General features: G+C 44.2%; 3 protein-coding genes across 3 annotated transcripts; all 3 read right to left on the bottom strand.

The window, feature by feature from the left end:
• Positions 1–9025: 9025 nt before the first annotated feature.
• On the bottom strand, positions 9026–10597 carry LOC134021748 (transmembrane emp24 domain-containing protein 6-like). Its single transcript, XM_062462852.1, has 4 exons — positions 10276–10597; positions 9729–9855; positions 9393–9547; positions 9026–9262 (listed from the first exon to the last, which is right to left on the bottom strand). Exons 1-4 carry the CDS (start codon positions 10483–10485, stop codon positions 9041–9043), a joined length of 714 nt encoding a protein of 237 aa, XP_062318836.1. The 5' UTR covers positions 10486–10597; the 3' UTR covers positions 9026–9040.
• Positions 10598–10684: 87 nt separating this feature from the next.
• Positions 10685–12816, bottom strand: LOC134021747 (transmembrane emp24 domain-containing protein 6-like). Its single transcript, XM_062462851.1, has 4 exons — positions 12552–12816; positions 11745–11871; positions 11409–11572; positions 10685–11119 (listed from the first exon to the last, which is right to left on the bottom strand). Exons 1-4 carry the CDS (start codon positions 12768–12770, stop codon positions 10886–10888), a joined length of 744 nt encoding a protein of 247 aa, XP_062318835.1. The 5' UTR covers positions 12771–12816; the 3' UTR covers positions 10685–10885.
• A 258-nt stretch (positions 12817–13074) lies between these two features.
• On the bottom strand, positions 13075–17782 carry LOC134020755 (palmitoyltransferase ZDHHC7-like). Its single transcript, XM_062460972.1, has 8 exons — positions 17635–17782; positions 17012–17096; positions 16523–16825; positions 15940–16064; positions 15614–15710; positions 15189–15270; positions 14760–14890; positions 13075–14515 (listed from the first exon to the last, which is right to left on the bottom strand). Exons 3-8 carry the CDS (start codon positions 16817–16819, stop codon positions 14336–14338), a joined length of 912 nt encoding a protein of 303 aa, XP_062316956.1. The 5' UTR covers positions 16820–16825; positions 17012–17096; positions 17635–17782; the 3' UTR covers positions 13075–14335.
• Positions 17783–17892: the final 110 nt, after the last annotated feature.

The following is a 17892-nucleotide window of genomic DNA, read 5'->3' as shown; positions in this document are numbered from 1 at the left end:
GGAACATTTTCATGATGGAATATAATGGGAATACACAATATTTTAGAAGCTACACACTTTCAAACATAACATGACCCCTTCACTCAGGCAGCATTTTCAGGTAATGTGGGCAGGGGCGTCTTAATAGCACTTGAGGCCCCTGGGCTATGGACTTTTTTTTTCTCCATTTTTTGAGGCCCCCCACACGCTAATCGCACGAGTTGCTTGTATTGTTATTTACATTCCGTTGCACGGTTTAGGCTGAAATTCAGTTTTTGTGGCAAAAGTGCCTTGTGTCAACGAAGGGAACTCACAACGTCAGCACACGTTAGCAACGACGCATGGATACAACGTGCATTGCTGTTGCACAGCAAGTATCGTATCGTGCCGTGGTGTACTAGCAGCATTATACATTTAAGCAATTCAAGACTTGCATATACAGTAAGTAATGTCACAATAAATTATGTATTTAAACTCAAGCTTGTGTGGTGCGTCCCTGTATTCAATGCCACAGCCTAAACTTTATGTCAAAAGAAACGTTTTTAATTTCTGGCGCATTCAAACAATCCCCTCAGTGAAGTTTGGCTAGCAACAGCAGCTAGGCTAGCTTGCTCGTAGCATAATTCAGCTTCTCCACGCAGGGCTCTAGACTGAGACTAAAAAGTCGCGTTTGAGGGCATATTTTCAGTTAGCAGATGGTACAGTACCGTTTGAATCGCGATTCCATCTGAAAAATACTGCCGGTGACAACGTTGTTAGAATAGCTTGTCTCAAAGGGGGTTCAGCTTGTTTTATATTAAATGGACCCATCTGCAACCGACGCAAGCAAGCACACCCTACAAATTGTACCCTCTTTAGTTTTTGTTACATTTTGTTTAGATAAGGGGGAGGGGGGGCCTGCCCTCCCTCCACATACACCACCAGATGCCACTGTAGAGCAGAGTAATGACACCGCGAATACGGACGTTTATCATCATTATTATTTTGTATTATTTTTTATGAGGCCCCTGATTGGTCGAGGCCCCGGGGTAAGCCCAGGTAAGCCCGCGCATTAATCCTCGTGCTGCCTTCGGGTCACATGACCCAAAGGTTCATAACGAACCATCGTTGTGTTTACCCAATTTTACCCAATACAAAAACAAATTAAAATAATTTTCTTTTAACCTTTGCAATGTGGGGGGTCTGAGACAGCCCAACGGTTAAAAGAAAATGCTTCACTTTGTCTTTGTATGCGGTAAATCTGTCGCAATACGACGGTGGGTCACAATGACTGATGGGTCAGAATGACCCGAAGATAACACAAGGGTTAAGGCGCCACTGAATGTAGGACAGCTTGTCTGGTAGTGGGACAGTCATTTTTAGATAATAAACAGGCTTCTTTACTTATTTGCAATGAATACAAAACCTTTTATTAAACAATAAACCATTTCATTCAATAAATAAATAATATAGTCATGTTCATTTGGAAATTTTTACAATTTCATCTAAGTAATATAGCATACCCCAGCCTACAATATTTTATTGAACGATAACAATTTAATGTGTACACATAGGAGCTATTTATTTAAAATGCTATCTTTAGCCATTGGCACTATATGCTATTTAAGTTTAAACAATTTAATACCATAAAAACACTATAATAATGTTAATTATTTAACATTGCATTGCATGTTAACATGTTAATCATATAATCAGTTTTTCTTTTGTTAAATCAACAATATTAAGTCAAATCAAACTAATTTCATGTAGTGATGTCAATCACTCTTGTTTGTATAAATCAGGTAAAAGAAAATGTATTTAATTATATACGCTTTTTAAATTCTTAATGTTCTGGCAGTGGCTATTTTTTATTTACATTGTGAAGCATTCCTTGCAAGTACAAGATGCATCGTCAAGGAGTCCGTTTTCTTCGGCACAAGACTCGTGGTACCATAGCTCGCACATGTTACATTAAATCCAGTCCTCAATATTTTGGGGGTCTTCTTTATCCCCATAGGCCTTCTGACAGCCGGTGCATCTAGTGTTGTCGTTCGCGACCACCTTTCCTTTTTTCTGTTTTGGAACAACTTTTCCTTTTCCTTTTCTGGCTCTATCCGTGTAGAGGAAATGCTCCTGGCTGGTCAAATGGTAGGATGGCAGCTTGGCATGGGGCTTTCTTGTTGTCCTCTCACGTTGTGGTACCGAAATCAAATCAGAGAAGCTGACTGAGGGCCTCATAGGATTTTGAGTGGAGGGATGGGCAGTTACATCAAGGCCAGTTGCAGGTGGAGTGAATGGCAAATTGTTAGGCTGCAGCTCTCCAGGCTGTGGTCCACCAACATTTGTAACCTCCAGGGTATCCATACCCTGCATGCTGATGTTTTCTCTTGCAGGGGCTAGAGGCTGCTGTGCCCTCTCAGTTGTTGTACTGGGTACAAAGAAGTCAGCAGAGATCATGTTCATGTTTACAGAAAACATCCTTGTTGCCCTGAACCCAGACTGGGCATTTTCCACAGTGGCAGTTTTCTTCCAGGCTTCCGTAAACACTGAAAAAAACTTGATCTTGGGCAGCTTTACACCACAAGACTCTCTGTTCCACCTTCGACCCCCTCAGACCAATGATGCTTTAGGCTTTTGAACAGAGACCTGTCAGCTGGCTGAAGAGCATGTGTGGTGTGTGGTGGATAGCTCACCACATGAACATTGTGTGACATGTGTGTAAGGAACTCAATGTTGTAGACATGGCTGCTATGCCCATCAAGGAGGAGAAAATACGGCAATATGTCAACTTTAGGTAGCTCCGCAACAAAGGTTTTCCCCCACTCAAAGCTCTGTATTAATCCACCCATTGTCAGATACCCTAACGAGTGCTTTGCCAGGAGACCCATACAGCCACTCATTCTGAACCCTTTTCCCCTTGAAAATCACCATCAATGGGGAGTACGTCCCAACAGCATTAAAGGCTGCCAGGATGGTGGGCTTCCCAACTTCCCCTATTGCACTGCTCAAGGTGAAGTTGTCCTGCAAACCCGACTCATCGCAGTTCCAGATGTGAGAGGGTAGATTTTTAAGGCCCAATTCCTCGATCAGAGCCTCGTGGTCACGGAACCATTTATTTACAATTTCTGGGTTCATCCCAGCCGCCCTTGCAACAGAGAGAGATTCAGGCTTACGAATGCCCAGGATTGGGTTTCATTTCATGAACCCCTGAAACCAATAGTACCCAGCCTTTTGTTTGGTTTGTGAGAACCCATGGATGCCATTTGACAAATCAATAGGAACAGTAAATCAATACTTTTTAATTTGGTGACTGCATTATAGATTTATGAAAAGTATTTATTGTTGCTCTAAAACCAACCATCTTACAATTATGAATGATCACATCGTCACAAGGTAGTAGTGTAGCTAATATTTAAAAAAATATATAGGGTGATTTCAGGTAATGTGGGAAACTTTTTGGTAGAGGCTCCAGTAGACTTACAAAAAAACTGTTAACTCACCCCAGTGGTGTTTCTGTAAATCGTTTTAGGGCTTAGGAACATTTTCATGATGGAATATAATGGGAATACACAATATTTTAGAAGCTACACACTTTCAAACATAACATGACCCCTTCACTCAGGCAGCATTTTCAGGTAATGTGGGCAGGGGCGTCTTAATAGCACTTGAGGCCCCTGGGCTATGGACTTTTTTTTTCTCCATTTTTTGAGGCCCCCCACACGCTAATCGCACGAGTTGCTTGTATTGTTATTTACATTCCGTTGCACGGTTTAGGCTGAAATTCAGTTTTTGTGGCAAAAGTGCCTTGTGTCAACGAAGGGAACTCACAACGTCAGCACACGTTAGCAACGACGCATGGATACAACGTGCATTGCTGTTGCACAGCAAGTATCGTATCGTGCCGTGGTGTACTAGCAGCATTATACATTTAAGCAATTCAAGACTTGCATATACAGTAAGTAATGTCACAATAAATTATGTATTTAAACTCAAGCTTGTGTGGTGCGTCCCTGTATTCAATGCCACAGCCTAAACTTTATGTCAAAAGAAACGTTTTTAATTTCTGGCGCATTCAAACAATCCCCTCAGTGAAGTTTGGCTAGCAACAGCAGCTAGGCTAGCTTGCTCGTAGCATAATTCAGCTTCTCCACGCAGGGCTCTAGACTGAGACTAAAAAGTCGCGTTTGAGGGCATATTTTCAGTTAGCAGATGGTACAGTACCGTTTGAATCGCGATTCCATCTGAAAAATACTGCCGGTGACAACGTTGTTAGAATAGCTTGTCTCAAAGGGGGTTCAGCTTGTTTTATATTAAATGGACCCATCTGCAACCGACGCAAGCAAGCACACCCTACAAATTGTACCCTCTTTAGTTTTTGTTACATTTTGTTTAGATAAGGGGGAGGGGGGGCCTGCCCTCCCTCCACATACACCACCAGATGCCACTGTAGAGCAGAGTAATGACACCGCGAATACGGACGTTTATCATCATTATTATTTTGTATTATTTTTTATGAGGCCCCTGATTGGTCGAGGCCCCGGGGTAAGCCCAGGTAAGCCCGCGCATTAATCCTCGTGCTGCCTTCGGGTCACATGACCCAAAGGTTCATAACGAACCATCGTTGTGTTTACCCAATTTTACCCAATACAAAAACAAATTAAAATAATTTTCTTTTAACCTTTGCAATGTGGGGGGTCTGAGACAGCCCAACGGTTAAAAGAAAATGCTTCACTTTGTCTTTGTATGCGGTAAATCTGTCGCAATACGACGGTGGGTCACAATGACTGATGGGTCAGAATGACCCGAAGATAACACAAGGGTTAAGGCGCCACTGAATGTAGGACAGCTTGTCTGGTAGTGGGACAGTCATTTTTAGATAATAAACAGGCTTCTTTACTTATTTGCAATGAATACAAAACCTTTTATTAAACAATAAACCATTTCATTCAATAAATAAATAATATAGTCATGTTCATTTGGAAATTTTTACAATTTCATCTAAGTAATATAGCATACCCCAGCCTACAATATTTTATTGAACGATAACAATTTAATTTAATGTGTACACATAGGAGCTATTTATTTAAAATGCTATCTTTAGCCATTGGCACTATATGCTATTTAAGTTTAAACAATTTAATACCATAAAAACACTATAATAATGTTAATTATTTAACATTGCATTGCATGTTAACATGTTAATCATATAATCAGTTTTTCTTTTGTTAAATCAACAATATTAAGTCAAATCAAACTAATTTCATGTAGTGATGTCAATCACTCTTGTTTGTATAAATCAGGTAAAAGAAAATGTATTTAATTATATACGCTTTTTAAATTCTTAATGTTCTGGCAGTGGCTATTTTTTATTTACATTGTGAAGCATTCCTTGCAAGTACAAGATGCATCGTCAAGGAGTCCGTTTTCTTCGGCACAAGACTCGTGGTACCATAGCTCGCACATGTTACATTAAATCCAGTCCTCAATATTTTGGGGGTCTTCTTTATCCCCATAGGCCTTCTGACAGCCGGTGCATCTAGTGTTGTCGTTCGCGACCACCTTTCCTTTTTTCTGTTTTGGAACAACTTTTCCTTTTCCTTTTCTGGCTCTATCCGTGTAGAGGAAATGCTCCTGGCTGGTCAAATGGTAGGATGGCAGCTTGGCATGGGGCTTTCTTGTTGTCCTCTCACGTTGTGGTACCGAAATCAAATCAGAGAAGCTGACTGAGGGCCTCATAGGATTTTGAGTGGAGGGATGGGCAGTTACATCAAGGCCAGTTGCAGGTGGAGTGAATGGCAAATTGTTAGGCTGCAGCTCTCCAGGCTGTGGTCCACCAACATTTGTAACCTCCAGGGTATCCATACCCTGCATGCTGATGTTTTCTCTTGCAGGGGCTAGAGGCTGCTGTGCCCTCTCAGTTGTTGTACTGGGTACAAAGAAGTCAGCAGAGATCATGTTCATGTTTACAGAAAACATCCTTGTTGCCCTGAACCCAGACTGGGCATTTTCCACAGTGGCAGTTTTCTTCCAGGCTTCCGTAAACACTGAAAAAAACTTGATCTTGGGCAGCTTTACACCACAAGACTCTCTGTTCCACCTTCGACCCCCTCAGACCAATGATGCTTTAGGCTTTTGAACAGAGACCTGTCAGCTGGCTGAAGAGCATGTGTGGTGTGTGGTGGATAGCTCACCACATGAACATTGTGTGACATGTGTGTAAGGAACTCAATGTTGTAGACATGGCTGCTATGCCCATCAAGGAGGAGAAAATACGGCAATATGTCAACTTTAGGTAGCTCCGCAACAAAGGTTTTCCCCCACTCAAAGCTCTGTATTAATCCACCCATTGTCAGATACCCTAACGAGTGCTTTGCCAGGAGACCCATACAGCCACTCATTCTGAACCCTTTTCCCCTTGAAAATCACCATCAATGGGGAGTACGTCCCAACAGCATTAAAGGCTGCCAGGATGGTGGGCTTCCCAACTTCCCCTATTGCACTGCTCAAGGTGAAGTTGTCCTGCAAACCCGACTCATCGCAGTTCCAGATGTGAGAGGGTAGATTTTTAAGGCCCAATTCCTCGATCAGAGCCTCGTGGTCACGGAACCATTTATTTACAATTTCTGGGTTCATCCCAGCCGCCCTTGCAACAGAGAGAGATTCAGGCTTACGAATGCCCAGGATTGGGTTTCATTTCATGAACCCCTGAAACCAATAGTACCCAGCCTTTTGTTTGGTTTGTGAGAACCCATGGATGCCATTTGCAGTGGCATACTCAAAGGCATACTCTCTTATGTCAGGAGAGGAAAACCTCGCTGTGACAACAAGGTCAGCATGTCAGGTGGCTGAGCGGTGAGGGAATCGGGCTAGTAATCTGAAGGTTGCCAGTTCGATTCCTGGCCGTGCCAAATGACGTTGTGTCCTTGGGCAAGACACTTCACCCTACTTGCCTCGGGGGAATGTCCCTGTACTTACTGTAAGTCGCTCTGGATAAGAGCGTCTGCTAAATGACAATGTAAATGTAAGCATGTTGGCAAGTTCTAGCTCGGCTTCAGCGGACAGGGCTTTCTACCGGAGGCATGGTTGAATCCACTTACTGACCCTCTCACTCTTCTCTGTAGAGTCGATTTGGGGACATCCCAAAATCTGGACAAAAAACGAATATTCGCCTTCTGTCCTGATTCCACCTGCCTTTTATGCTCATCAATTGCCCCTTTTATTCTTTTTTCAGACCACATGTCGTGTTTCATTCCTTTTCTTCCTACCTTTCTTCCTCCCTGACTTTGTCCATCTTCCTTTCTTCTTCTTTTCTTCCCTTTCTCTGCCTTTCTCTGCCTTTCTCTGCCCTGCCTTTCTTGGTGCCATTATCTGTAATGAGTCGTTTTGAAAATGATTAAAAATGTGTGTAAATCTGTGTTATATTGGTTTTAATTCATTTGCAGTGTTTCGCCTGGGAATTTCCAATGGTGGGGCATCTTGGCTGAGCAGGGCTGTGTGTGCAGTTGTTCAGCAGTGGGGGAGGGCCTGTCTGTCAGCCTAGTCTGCTAATATCAATAATAATAGTTTAGAGTCTAAAAGCGTTGGTTCAATGCCAGTGTAAGGTGTTATTTAGTTGCGAACTTCAGTGCAGTGTGATCCATTGGTATAAAAAATGTGAGAACTGTCTAATTTAATTACTTTTATAGCATAAACAAAGAATTACTAGATGTTAAAGAATGCATTGTGCTTATTAAAGTTATGTCTTATGAGCTTAGAAGTGTCCTCAGGCTTAAACATTGTGACTCACACAGGGCGGGGGGGGTCATGGGTGCAGGCGGAGAAAGAGGAACAATCCAGAAGAGTCTCGACCACAGAGTGTGGGAAAAAGGCTGTATTTTGTGTCTCTATCTCTTCATTTTCAGAAACAACCTTGAAACCAGGTGGAGACGGCACCCGAGCAGGTGGGACGCGTCGGCAAGAACAACTCCCTGCTGCACAGGAGAACAAGCTCAACCCTCTTCTTGTGTTTTTTTTTTTTTTTTACTGCACTGTATAATATATGCTGGGGCAGGGACAGATAGTGAGTTGGACTTCGTGAACCAGCCCAAACTCTGTTGCGGGTAGGGAAACGTAGACATCCCCAGAGCTCTGTAGCCTACTTGTTGATTTCCAACTGCTGTATTAACCCTTGTGTTATCTTCGGGTCATTCTGACCCATCAGTCATTGTGACCCACCGTCGTATTGCAACAGATTTACCGCATACAAAGACAAAGTGAAGCATTTTCTTTTAACCGTTGGGCTGTCTCAGACCCCCCACATTGCAAAGGTTAAAAGAAAATTATTTTAATTTGTTTTTGTATTGGGTAAAATTGGGTAAACACAACGATGGTTCGTTATGAACCTTTGGGTCATGTGACCCGAAGGCAGCACGAGGGTTAAAGCTGATATTATCGGACCTCTGCGACTCCAGACCACTCTTTCTAGAACACAGACTTGTGTCATTGAATACTATCATTACATATCGGAATAGACACAACAAATTAAATCCTTCAATGTCCCACTTTACCTGAAGAATGCTGTCCCACAAAAGTTTTTTGTTTGCTAACAAAGCATAATTTTACACATTTTTGTGTGTTTCAATCAGTGGTTAAACCCCTTCATTATGCTGCAATAGTACTTATTTTAACTTAATTTAAATTAATTTGCCAGCCTTATTGAGAAATAGAATGTCATATGCCGCTGAATTTACAATGCATTTTTTCTGTACGGACCTGTCAAGCCAGACCACGCCTACTCTGATGATGTCAGACAAATCAAAACCACTGCATAGTCATAGTGACTCGAAGTGTTAGTTAAGAGTCAAGATCAGCTTTGGTGATTGACTGTCGGTTTTATACATATCAAATCATCAAAATGCATAGCTGTCCCACTTTACCTGATGTCCCACATTACCTGAACTCACCCTATATAATTTTTTTAAACTATCTTCCCATAAGGATCACACGGTGTAGTGGCCATTATTATTTTTTATCGTTTTAACCCTTGAAACAATAATTATTATTCTTCAAACATGAACAAAAAGGCTATTTGACGCAAGATGCCTTAGCAGCGCGGTCTCTTGGTGTCTGTGTGGAAGAGCCTCTTCAGGAAGAACAGCTGCAGGCAGCCTGCCAGGACGATGACCGCGCTTTGCGCCACGGACCACCAGGTCACGTAGTTGAAGTTAGAGAGCAGGAGATAGTGATCCGCTCCTCTCCTCATTCGGGCAAAGTTGTAGAGCCTCCACATCTGGTAAATATGTCCTTGCAACTTCTTGGTGCTCTCCTAGACAAGATACGCAGACTCGGTCAGGTTTTTTACTACACGGACTGGAATGAAAAAACAAATCTTTTTCCCAAATACAGACATTCGTTAAAGTTGATTTGACAGAAAACCTCCCATCTCTTTTTGATACCTCAATGTTGGACAGAGTGCTGTTAAGGACCCTGTATCCTTCTTCTGTCTCCTTCCTGGCTTCCTCAAAGCCTTCGTAGAAAACTCCGAAACTGATAAAGACTCTCATTCCCCCAAAGTTATTGTTGTAATTGCCCAGACACATCTTATAGAAACCTATTGAAAGGAAATCAGTGAGGGATACATTATTCAAGGCACCCCAGATTGAATGGAGTCTGGACTTATTCAGTAAGGCCAACACAGCCACAACCAATCAATCAATATTTTAAGAAGTGTAATATATTTTTATGATGCGCATGTTAAGAGTAACTCAGATGAAATTAATGGCTGCCCATACCTGTGACCTCAGTGAGGAAGTGGATCTGTCCGATGGTGTTGCTGCTAGAGGCCATGAGGGTGCCGTCTGGGGCAGTGACAGTGGCAAAGAGCTGGTGGTTACTGGCAATCCCTGTCACCCACTGCACCTACACACACACATACACACATGTACACACATACACACAAATACACACATGTACACAGACACACACAGATACAGACACACACAGCCTTTAGGTAACCGAACCACTTTATTATATTTCCATCAAATTTCTCCTCTCCTCCCTTATATCTTCCTTTTACAGGAATGCAAAGTGTTGAACTTGGCACACATTGTTAAGGGTAAGATCAGAAGAGGAGGGCTAGAATCACCCACACTGTAAGTGCTGCTGATAAGCCCAAGGAGACCAGACTGTGGAGGTCAGACAGTGTTTCACTGTTATACCAAATTCCACAAACTCATAGGAAGATTATCTCATGACATTGTACGGATTCACTCATCTCTGGCCAAACGCATTGTGTACAAACGGTACACATGCTTGACGCACATACAGGCCAGTACTCACCATGTAGGTTAAGTAGAAGTTGCCACTCTGATGGGCAAAGTGCCAGAAGCACTCTCGTCCGGAGGCTGGAACCACGATGGCAAAGTCGTACTGGTCCGACCCTCTGAACGCGCCGGGCTCCAGATGTGCCTCTGTCTTCTGCCCTGAGCCGTCATGACTCAGGAGGAGCAGGAGGGCTGGGAACCACAGTCCAGCCGGCATGGTCTGCATCCAGACACTGACTGGCTGCTCTCACTGGGAAGGTAAGATGGAGGGAGCCAGTGTTGCCTTATGCCGATTATTAAGATATGGAGACAAGGAGAATGATTAACCACTCGCTCTCTCGTGATCCCAGAACTGCACTGAGGCTGTAATCAGTGGTGCGCTACTGTACTGTCTGTAAACATCACGCAAACTCAGAACAAAAGAGGCATTGTACTTATGTTTTGTATGTTTAGTCAAAAGTATGATATTTTATTGAATTTCAATTATTGTATTACAGTATTATTGGTACTAAAAGAAAAGCAATATAACAAATTAGCCAATATCAGCTCTGGGTAGTGAATCTGTCTAGAGGGGAACTCCTGATCATCTCTCTGGGTGTGGAACCTGACTGGGTCCCAGTCTGGCCTCAGCATCGTGGTTTCTCTGCCTCCGTGGTGTTCTTGGTGTGGAACAGCCTCTTGAGGAACAGCAGCTGCAGGCAGCCTGCCAGGACGATGACCACACTCTGCGCTGCAGACCACCAGGTCACATACGTGTTGTTCGACAGCAGGAGATAGTAGTCTGCTCCTCTTCTCATCCGGCCAAAGTTGTAGTGCCGGAACATGTGGAAGACGTAGTTCTCCAGTCGGTGGGAGGTCCCCTGGTGGTGTGGAGGAAGTGAGACGAGAGAAGACAGGTTGTCATGTCAACACGAATTCCAAACTGATTATGTACAGTTGTCAATACTGTGCATGAAAATTAATTGAGGTTACTCTGTATGTGTTACGCTGCAGTGCATTTTGTTCACACGCAGAACATGATACCACCCTGTGCTTTGTAGATGTTAATAAACAGACCACATTGATTCATGCTTGCACACAGTCTTGATGAACAACCACAGTTTGGTGACATGGACGATGTGCAACTAAAGGACATGTTTCTTTTCCTACCACTATAGAAGACAGAGTGTTGTTCAAGTCTCTGCTGAGTTCTTCCTTGGTCTTGAGCTCTTCCTCCTTCTGCGTCTGGCCCTCGTAGTACACACCAAAGTCCAGGAACACCTGCATGCTGCCAAAATGGTTGTGGAAGTTGCTGAAGCACATTTGATAGAAACCTGGAATTCAAAACAAACTATTGTAGAGTCCACGTTGCAAGACAACATATAGCATGAAGGCTACAGTGAGGTACACTCCAAAACTGTGTTTAGGTTTTGAGCTATGTATTCATTCAGGGTGTGTAGAATGATACAGCATGTGTGCTAAGATTATGGACATTAACACAGTGACCTGTTTCTTCAGCTGCAAAGCTGATCTGACCCTGAGCGTCATCAGCTTGGCCCACAATCAGGCTGCTGGGAGCGTTGACAGTGACCGAGAGGTGTCTGTCGTGGCCAACGCCTGTCACCCACTGGACCTGGGGAGGAACACACACACACACACCATACACACACACACACACACACACAGCACCATACACACACACAGCACCCCACACACACTCACAAACCTCACCCCCCACACACACACAGCACACCCCACACACACACAGCGCCATACACACACACAGCACCCCCCCCACACACACACAGCACCATACACACACACAGCACCCCCCCACACACACAGCACCCCCCCCCCACACACACACATATACACACACATACACACATAAAGCACCACACACATACACAGCACCCCACACAGCACCACACACACACTCAAGCACACAAGGCATCGCACACAAACGCACACACACAGCACCACACAAACATTGAAGTGTACATGAAGCTGAATTAATTTTCATCATAATCTCTGAGAACACTGCCCTTCCCCAAAATATTGCACAACACTGTACAACACTGTATGGTTCAGGGCAGCTGTGTGTACCCTGGTTCAGGGCAGCTGTGTGTACCCTGGTTCAGGGCAGCTGTGTGTACTCCTGGTTCAGGGCAGCTGTGTGTACGCCGTATGTTGCCTGCTTTCTTGACTCAGTGACTACATCTTACAGCTTAGTGTTAAAGTCATTACAGTCTCTCGGTGGTCAAACAACACGTGTTTCAATGCACCAGTAAGGTTGGGCGACTACTGACTCACCATGAACGTCAGGTAGAACCGCTCCCCATGGTGAGCGAAATGCCAGAAGCACTCCAGGCCAGCCGCAGGGACCACGATGGAGAAGTCGTACTGGTCCGCTCCCCAGAAGAGGCTCTGGTCCGACGGGTTGGTAAAGTCCTTGGGCTCCTCCCCCCCAGCCTGGCCGGGCAGGACCAGCAGAACCGCACACAGCAGCCGACACCACATGGCAATGATCATGTCTCCGTGGAGTAGCTAGCTGAGTGATGTGTTGCAGAGGGAGTTTGGTCGTGGGGCAGGAAATGATTAACCCAGTCTTCTGGTCTGGGTGGTGGGTTTGGGATGGGAACAGCTAGGTCTTGTAACAGGTGGTGTTAGGCCTCAGGCCTGTTCAAATACTTCCCTGCTGCATCATTATCAATGCTTGATGTGCTCACTGATCAGGCCTAGTGTGATAGGTAAATGTTATGTTTAACTGAAATAATGTTCTATCATATTCTGTTAGACTAGTGATAACCAAAGTAGTTGACATAAGACTGGTAACTCACATAGATGTGTTTCAGTTTATTCAAGGTACCTTGTATGGGCTTGTTCAAGGCATAGGTTTAGTCTCAGTAATACCTACAATCAGATAAGGATAATTAGAGGTAGCAATGAAGTTCATTTAATAGCCATTCAAACAATGCTTGCGAAACCACCGAAAAATTATTTGAAAACAAGGAAAAAGACAGACTAATAGTCCAAAACCTTTTATAAAACATTTCTACTTTGTGAAACATTCCTGGACAATGTATCCAGCTTCCTTGCACATAAATCCTGAAGAAACAGGAGACATGTTCACCGTTAATTACTAAATCAGTAAACCAGTACAGACTCTGTGAGGGGAAACGAAGCACAGGAAGCCAGCTGGACATCCAAGTGTTAACAGTTCAGTTTCTGGTCTTGCGAAAACCATGTCCCAACAATGCAGGGAACTGAAATTTCAATGATTGTGCTGAGGTAATACACACACACACACACACACACACACACAATCATACGGTCTATTCCAATAGAAAAGCAAGGTCAAACCAATTTAAACCGGCTCATTCACAGCACAGATTTCAAACAGGACAAAAGTTTCTTTAGGATTGCTTCTTGTTGATTCAGAACAGCTGATTCTGGTGTTTTATTATCCGTTCAGGCAGCTGTAGTTTTGATCCATGATTTCATCCACTTCTCTAAACAGATTTACCATCTATCTGAGGTCAATAACAAATCCAGCAAGGATACACTCTCACAGATCGGGGGGTATAGAATTCTCCAGCAGGATACACTCACACAGATCGGGGGTATAGAATTCTCCAGCAGGATATACTTAAAAACAAGATGATATCATAGGCATACATTATGAGTGGTAAACTCTCTTTAACGCTCTCAATTCTGTTTTTCTGTTTGTGCAGCCAGAATAGCGCTCCCCCTCGGCAAGGAGATCAAACAAACAACAAACAAGCATAGAAACGAATAAATAAAAGAATCTGAGTAGTGCTTCCCTCTGTTTCCTGGTTGACTTCCAAACGCGAGTGAAGTCAGAATGAAGCTCAGTGAACGTCGTCGGAGCATGTAGTGGTTTCATCTGCTACACCACGGTAGTCTCCTGTCCATCTGATCTACAACAACTACTAAGTAAATACTTTGATTTATAATCCATTTCAGCTACATGGATGGAATACCCCAGAGCACCAAGTCCATGCAGTTTGGTACGCCTCGTTTCCCTGGCGATCCATCTGTCCAGTGCGTGGACCCAGGACGTGTCCCCGGGTCCTTCAGACGGAGAACTCGGCCCCGGCCTTTTTCGAGCGCCTGGGGAGAAGTCTGCGCAGCCGGAGGCCTGCGAAGGGGTTGATCCACAGCAGGGAGGGCTGCCCCCCGAACACACTCCTCATGCCCTCCCAGCGCGTGTGACGCTCCCAGGTGGGCTTCTCGTTCTTCAAACGCTCAATCTCCTGCAGAGCACACACACCCGTACACACACCCGTACACACACCCGTACACAACTGTGTGAGGTCCACGCTCTACATATTCTCTGCTCTACATATTGCTGTACATATTCCCAATCTCTATATTGACCCTACCCTAGGATCAATATAGCAACATTTGGCTGACAATGTGTTACTGTACATGGCAAGATTCAGTGGCACTGCCAGGGGGGGCACGGGCCCCCCTCTGAGCCGTCTGCCGTCTCCTCACCGTCTCGTCGTTGCAGATGGAGTGCACCTGCGTGCCGAACATGACGGCCGTGAAGGTGAGGAAGAGGAGGCCCTCCAGACACAGGAAGATCATCAGCATCACCGTCACAGGCGGAGAGAAGTCACTGCACTCTGCAGCGGACCAGCACACACGTCGGCAGAAAGGGAAGTGAGTAAAAGCCGATCTTTAGGTTTTCTTAAAAATTACATTTAGGTGCCAAGCAACGCTGACTTGTGAGTTTAACGTCAAACGTCAACGCCGTACAATAATATATATAATATAATATATAATAATATTTAGCAAGTGCACCAATATTAAAAAGGAAGGAAAACATGATGTAACTTGAAACAAGCTGCTATTTTTATCAACAGAAGGAAATATAAACTGTGTATCAGGCAAGCTGTAATATTCTTCTGAGATATCGCTTACCGCTCCACTGGACTTTGACACAGGTTACAAACTGGTAGCCACTCAGAGCCAGGGCGTGGGTGGAGATCATGGCTATATACATCTGCAGAGAGGAAGGACAAGAGGAACCATCACTCACGCTACAACCATACTTACATTTGGTTCATCAACAACAATATGAATATTCAATGCTACAACTAGCACACAACTAACAACCACAGCCTAACTATACCTAAAGGCCTCTACGCTAGTTTAGCCACATCACCAGTGTGTCTCCAATCTGGTCTCTTGCCATGGAAATCACTAATCAGGGTTCCTGGCTTTCAGGCAGTTGAGAACATACAAAAAACAAATGTTACATAAAAGTTCAAAATGTTATTGTTATGAACCCAAAGCGATACGAAGTGTTCAGCGCTCACGAGGTGCAGAGAGCTGTGGAGACTCACAGTGAAAAGCACGAAGAAACGCTGGTTGTTCTCCCCCACACAGTTGTTGACCCAGGGACAGTGGTGGTCCATCTTGCGGATGCAGCGCTTGCAGATGCTACAGGGGGACAACAGGGAACGGGTCAACATCAACCGCACCTTACATCTCTATTGAGCGAGCCGTCCGAGCCCCAGTCTCTGGAGGAGTAACACCAGTCTCTGGAGGAGTAACACCAGTCTATGGAGGAGTAACACCAGTCTCTGGAGTCCTGAACAATATATGGATGTTTTTTTTCACAAACTAGTTGTGCCTCTGCACGGCACAGGATGTGAGGCTCCTCACTTGCCTGCAGTGGTGAGCTCTCTCTGGTTTGATGCTGCAGCATTTGGGACATTTGTAGATGACCTCTCCAGGCTTCAGCTGCAGACTGTCCATGTACTTCTTGGTGGCGTTGCCTTTGGGTACGGCTCCCTGAATCAAACACACAGCTGGTCTCAAGTCATGTTCCCCACAAATATCTGTCTGTTCCCAGACCTCTTCCTCAAAGTATTCCTAGAGATAGACCAGTCTATAAAGACCCAAAAGACATATACTGTACAAAAGACTTATAAAGTGATCTTTCCGTATATATATTTTTATTTCCAGTATAAAAATATATATACTGCATAAACATATATAAAGTCTGGGGCTCAGGTTTAATTATACATGAAACCTCTTTAAATAATTTATTAAGAAAAGGATTTTAATGGCCGCATCCTCAGCTGCCCCCTCTCCCCCCCCCCCCCCCCCCCCCCCCACACACACACACACACACACACACACACACACACACACACACACACACACACACACACACACACACACACACACACACACACACATGTAAAAAGGAGCGCCTGGCACTGCTGGTACAAGGCTGGTTCCCTCACCGGGTCTGTCAGCATGGTGCGCAGGTGTGACGCCAGCGCCAGCACTGCCAGACAGTTGAACAGAACTCCGTTCACCACGGCGTACCACACGTTCTTGGAGGGCAGCAACATGACGAAGGTCACCACAAAGTCGGCGTACAGCACCAGAAACCAGGTGACGAAGGCACACACCATGCCACAGCCATCCTGGATGAACCACCCACGCTCCCCAGCGTCGCCTCCTACCGCCCCCACGTCCTCCCCTTCCAGCAGAGGGTGGTGCTGCTCCACATCTCGCAACCGGTGACCCGAAGACATGGCGCCCTAGAGGAAGAGATTCGGGGAAATAAGGAAAACATAGCAGAGATGGAGAATATCTGATGAGTCACTGACTGTTGATTGATTGTAGAAACCCACAAGATGTTACATGCATTAGCTTAAACCATCTTTTCTCCAGAATTGGTGGCTGAACTTTGATTTCAGCACAGATTCATGTTGGGAGTTACTCACTTTGCTGCTTTACAGTAACATTGCCTGCACTTCAAAACTATTTGGGGAATGTCCTGGTCGATTGTCCTCCAGCAACATAGCTCACCTGAAACAGGTGTGTCGATAAATATGACAGAAGACAGTATTAAAGACCAAATAGCTACTACTACCTCGCTAACAAACCAGGATAGCTACATCCCTGACATGTTTTATATAAAATGTTATTGACACTTTACTGAAACATACAGAGGTGCATACATAATTTTTGTACTAGCTAGGCAGTGTTGTCTATAATCCTGATGTCAACTGAATCTGCAGCAAAAAGCTAGGTCTAACGTTAGCTAGCTGAACGAATACCCTGCTCAAGAGTTAGCACTAGCTGGCTAACTATAAACTAACCGAGCAAGTAAAGGTAACAACATGTCAGCATACACGTTACGCTACTATAAAGAATATAAACAAGAATATGAATATCTTAATATCCACTTATATCATATAGTATTTTAATGAAGCCTTTGTGTACTGGCTAGCTAGCCAGTTAGCCTAGCTAGACTAGCTCTTGTGAAGGGTGGGCCACACTGATACTCCTTGTTCTACCTTGGTCAGGATTCGCTTTACAATTTAAACATAATTAAAAGTCTTACCAACTTTAGAGTCTCCAGTTGTATCCTAATATAACCTTCCTAGTATTTTTATTGAATTGAATTTATAATAAAAAAATCCATGCTCACTCATGAACTTGCGGGACAGCTGGATCAAAACAATATTTCGAAAGGTTCGTTTCCGGTGGCAGTCAAGCCCCGCCTACACACTGCTGCTGGCATCAAAACCTCATTCAAAAGAGTTTTGAAAACGGATACAAAAAAAATTAAGAAAATACATTCAGTCGAGAAAAATAAATC

Source organism: Osmerus eperlanus, chromosome 5 (genome assembly GCF_963692335.1).
Source record: "Osmerus eperlanus chromosome 5, fOsmEpe2.1, whole genome shotgun sequence".
NCBI lineage: Eukaryota > Metazoa > Chordata > Actinopteri > Osmeriformes > Osmeridae > Osmerus > Osmerus eperlanus.
This window is presented reverse-complemented; position numbering and strand designations above follow the sequence as displayed.

What these genes read in the sequence shown, in the direction of transcription:
- LOC134021748 (XM_062462852.1), bottom strand. Translation starts at nt 10,485, where the DNA reads ATGCAGACCATGCCGGCTGGACTGTGGTTCCCAGCCCTCCTGCTCCTC. An exon ending in ACTTCTACTTAACCTACATG is followed by an intron (nt 9,856 to 10,275) that starts GTGAGTACTGGC and finishes GTGTGTGTGTAG; the next exon opens with GTGCAGTGGGTGACAGGGAT. An exon ending in GCACTCTGTCCAACATTGAG is followed by an intron (nt 9,263 to 9,392) that starts GTATCAAAAAGA and finishes TATCTTGTCTAG; the next exon opens with GAGAGCACCAAGAAGTTGCA.
- LOC134021747 (XM_062462851.1), bottom strand. Translation starts at nt 12,770, where the DNA reads ATGATCATTGCCATGTGGTGTCGGCTGCTGTGTGCGGTTCTGCTGGTC. An exon ending in GGTTCTACCTGACGTTCATG is followed by an intron (nt 11,872 to 12,551) that starts GTGAGTCAGTAG and finishes GTTCCTCCCCAG; the next exon opens with GTCCAGTGGGTGACAGGCGT. An exon ending in ACACTCTGTCTTCTATAGTG is followed by an intron (nt 11,120 to 11,408) that starts GTAGGAAAAGAA and finishes CCACACCACCAG; the next exon opens with GGGACCTCCCACCGACTGGA.
- LOC134020755 (XM_062460972.1), bottom strand. Translation starts at nt 16,819, where the DNA reads ATGTCTTCGGGTCACCGGTTGCGAGATGTGGAGCAGCACCACCCTCTG. An exon ending in GAGAGAGCTCACCACTGCAG is followed by an intron (nt 15,711 to 15,939) that starts GCAAGTGAGGAG and finishes GTCCCCCTGTAG; the next exon opens with CATCTGCAAGCGCTGCATCC. An exon ending in TGTCAAAGTCCAGTGGAGCG is followed by an intron (nt 14,891 to 15,188) that starts GTAAGCGATATC and finishes GGTCCGCTGCAG; the next exon opens with AGTGCAGTGACTTCTCTCCG.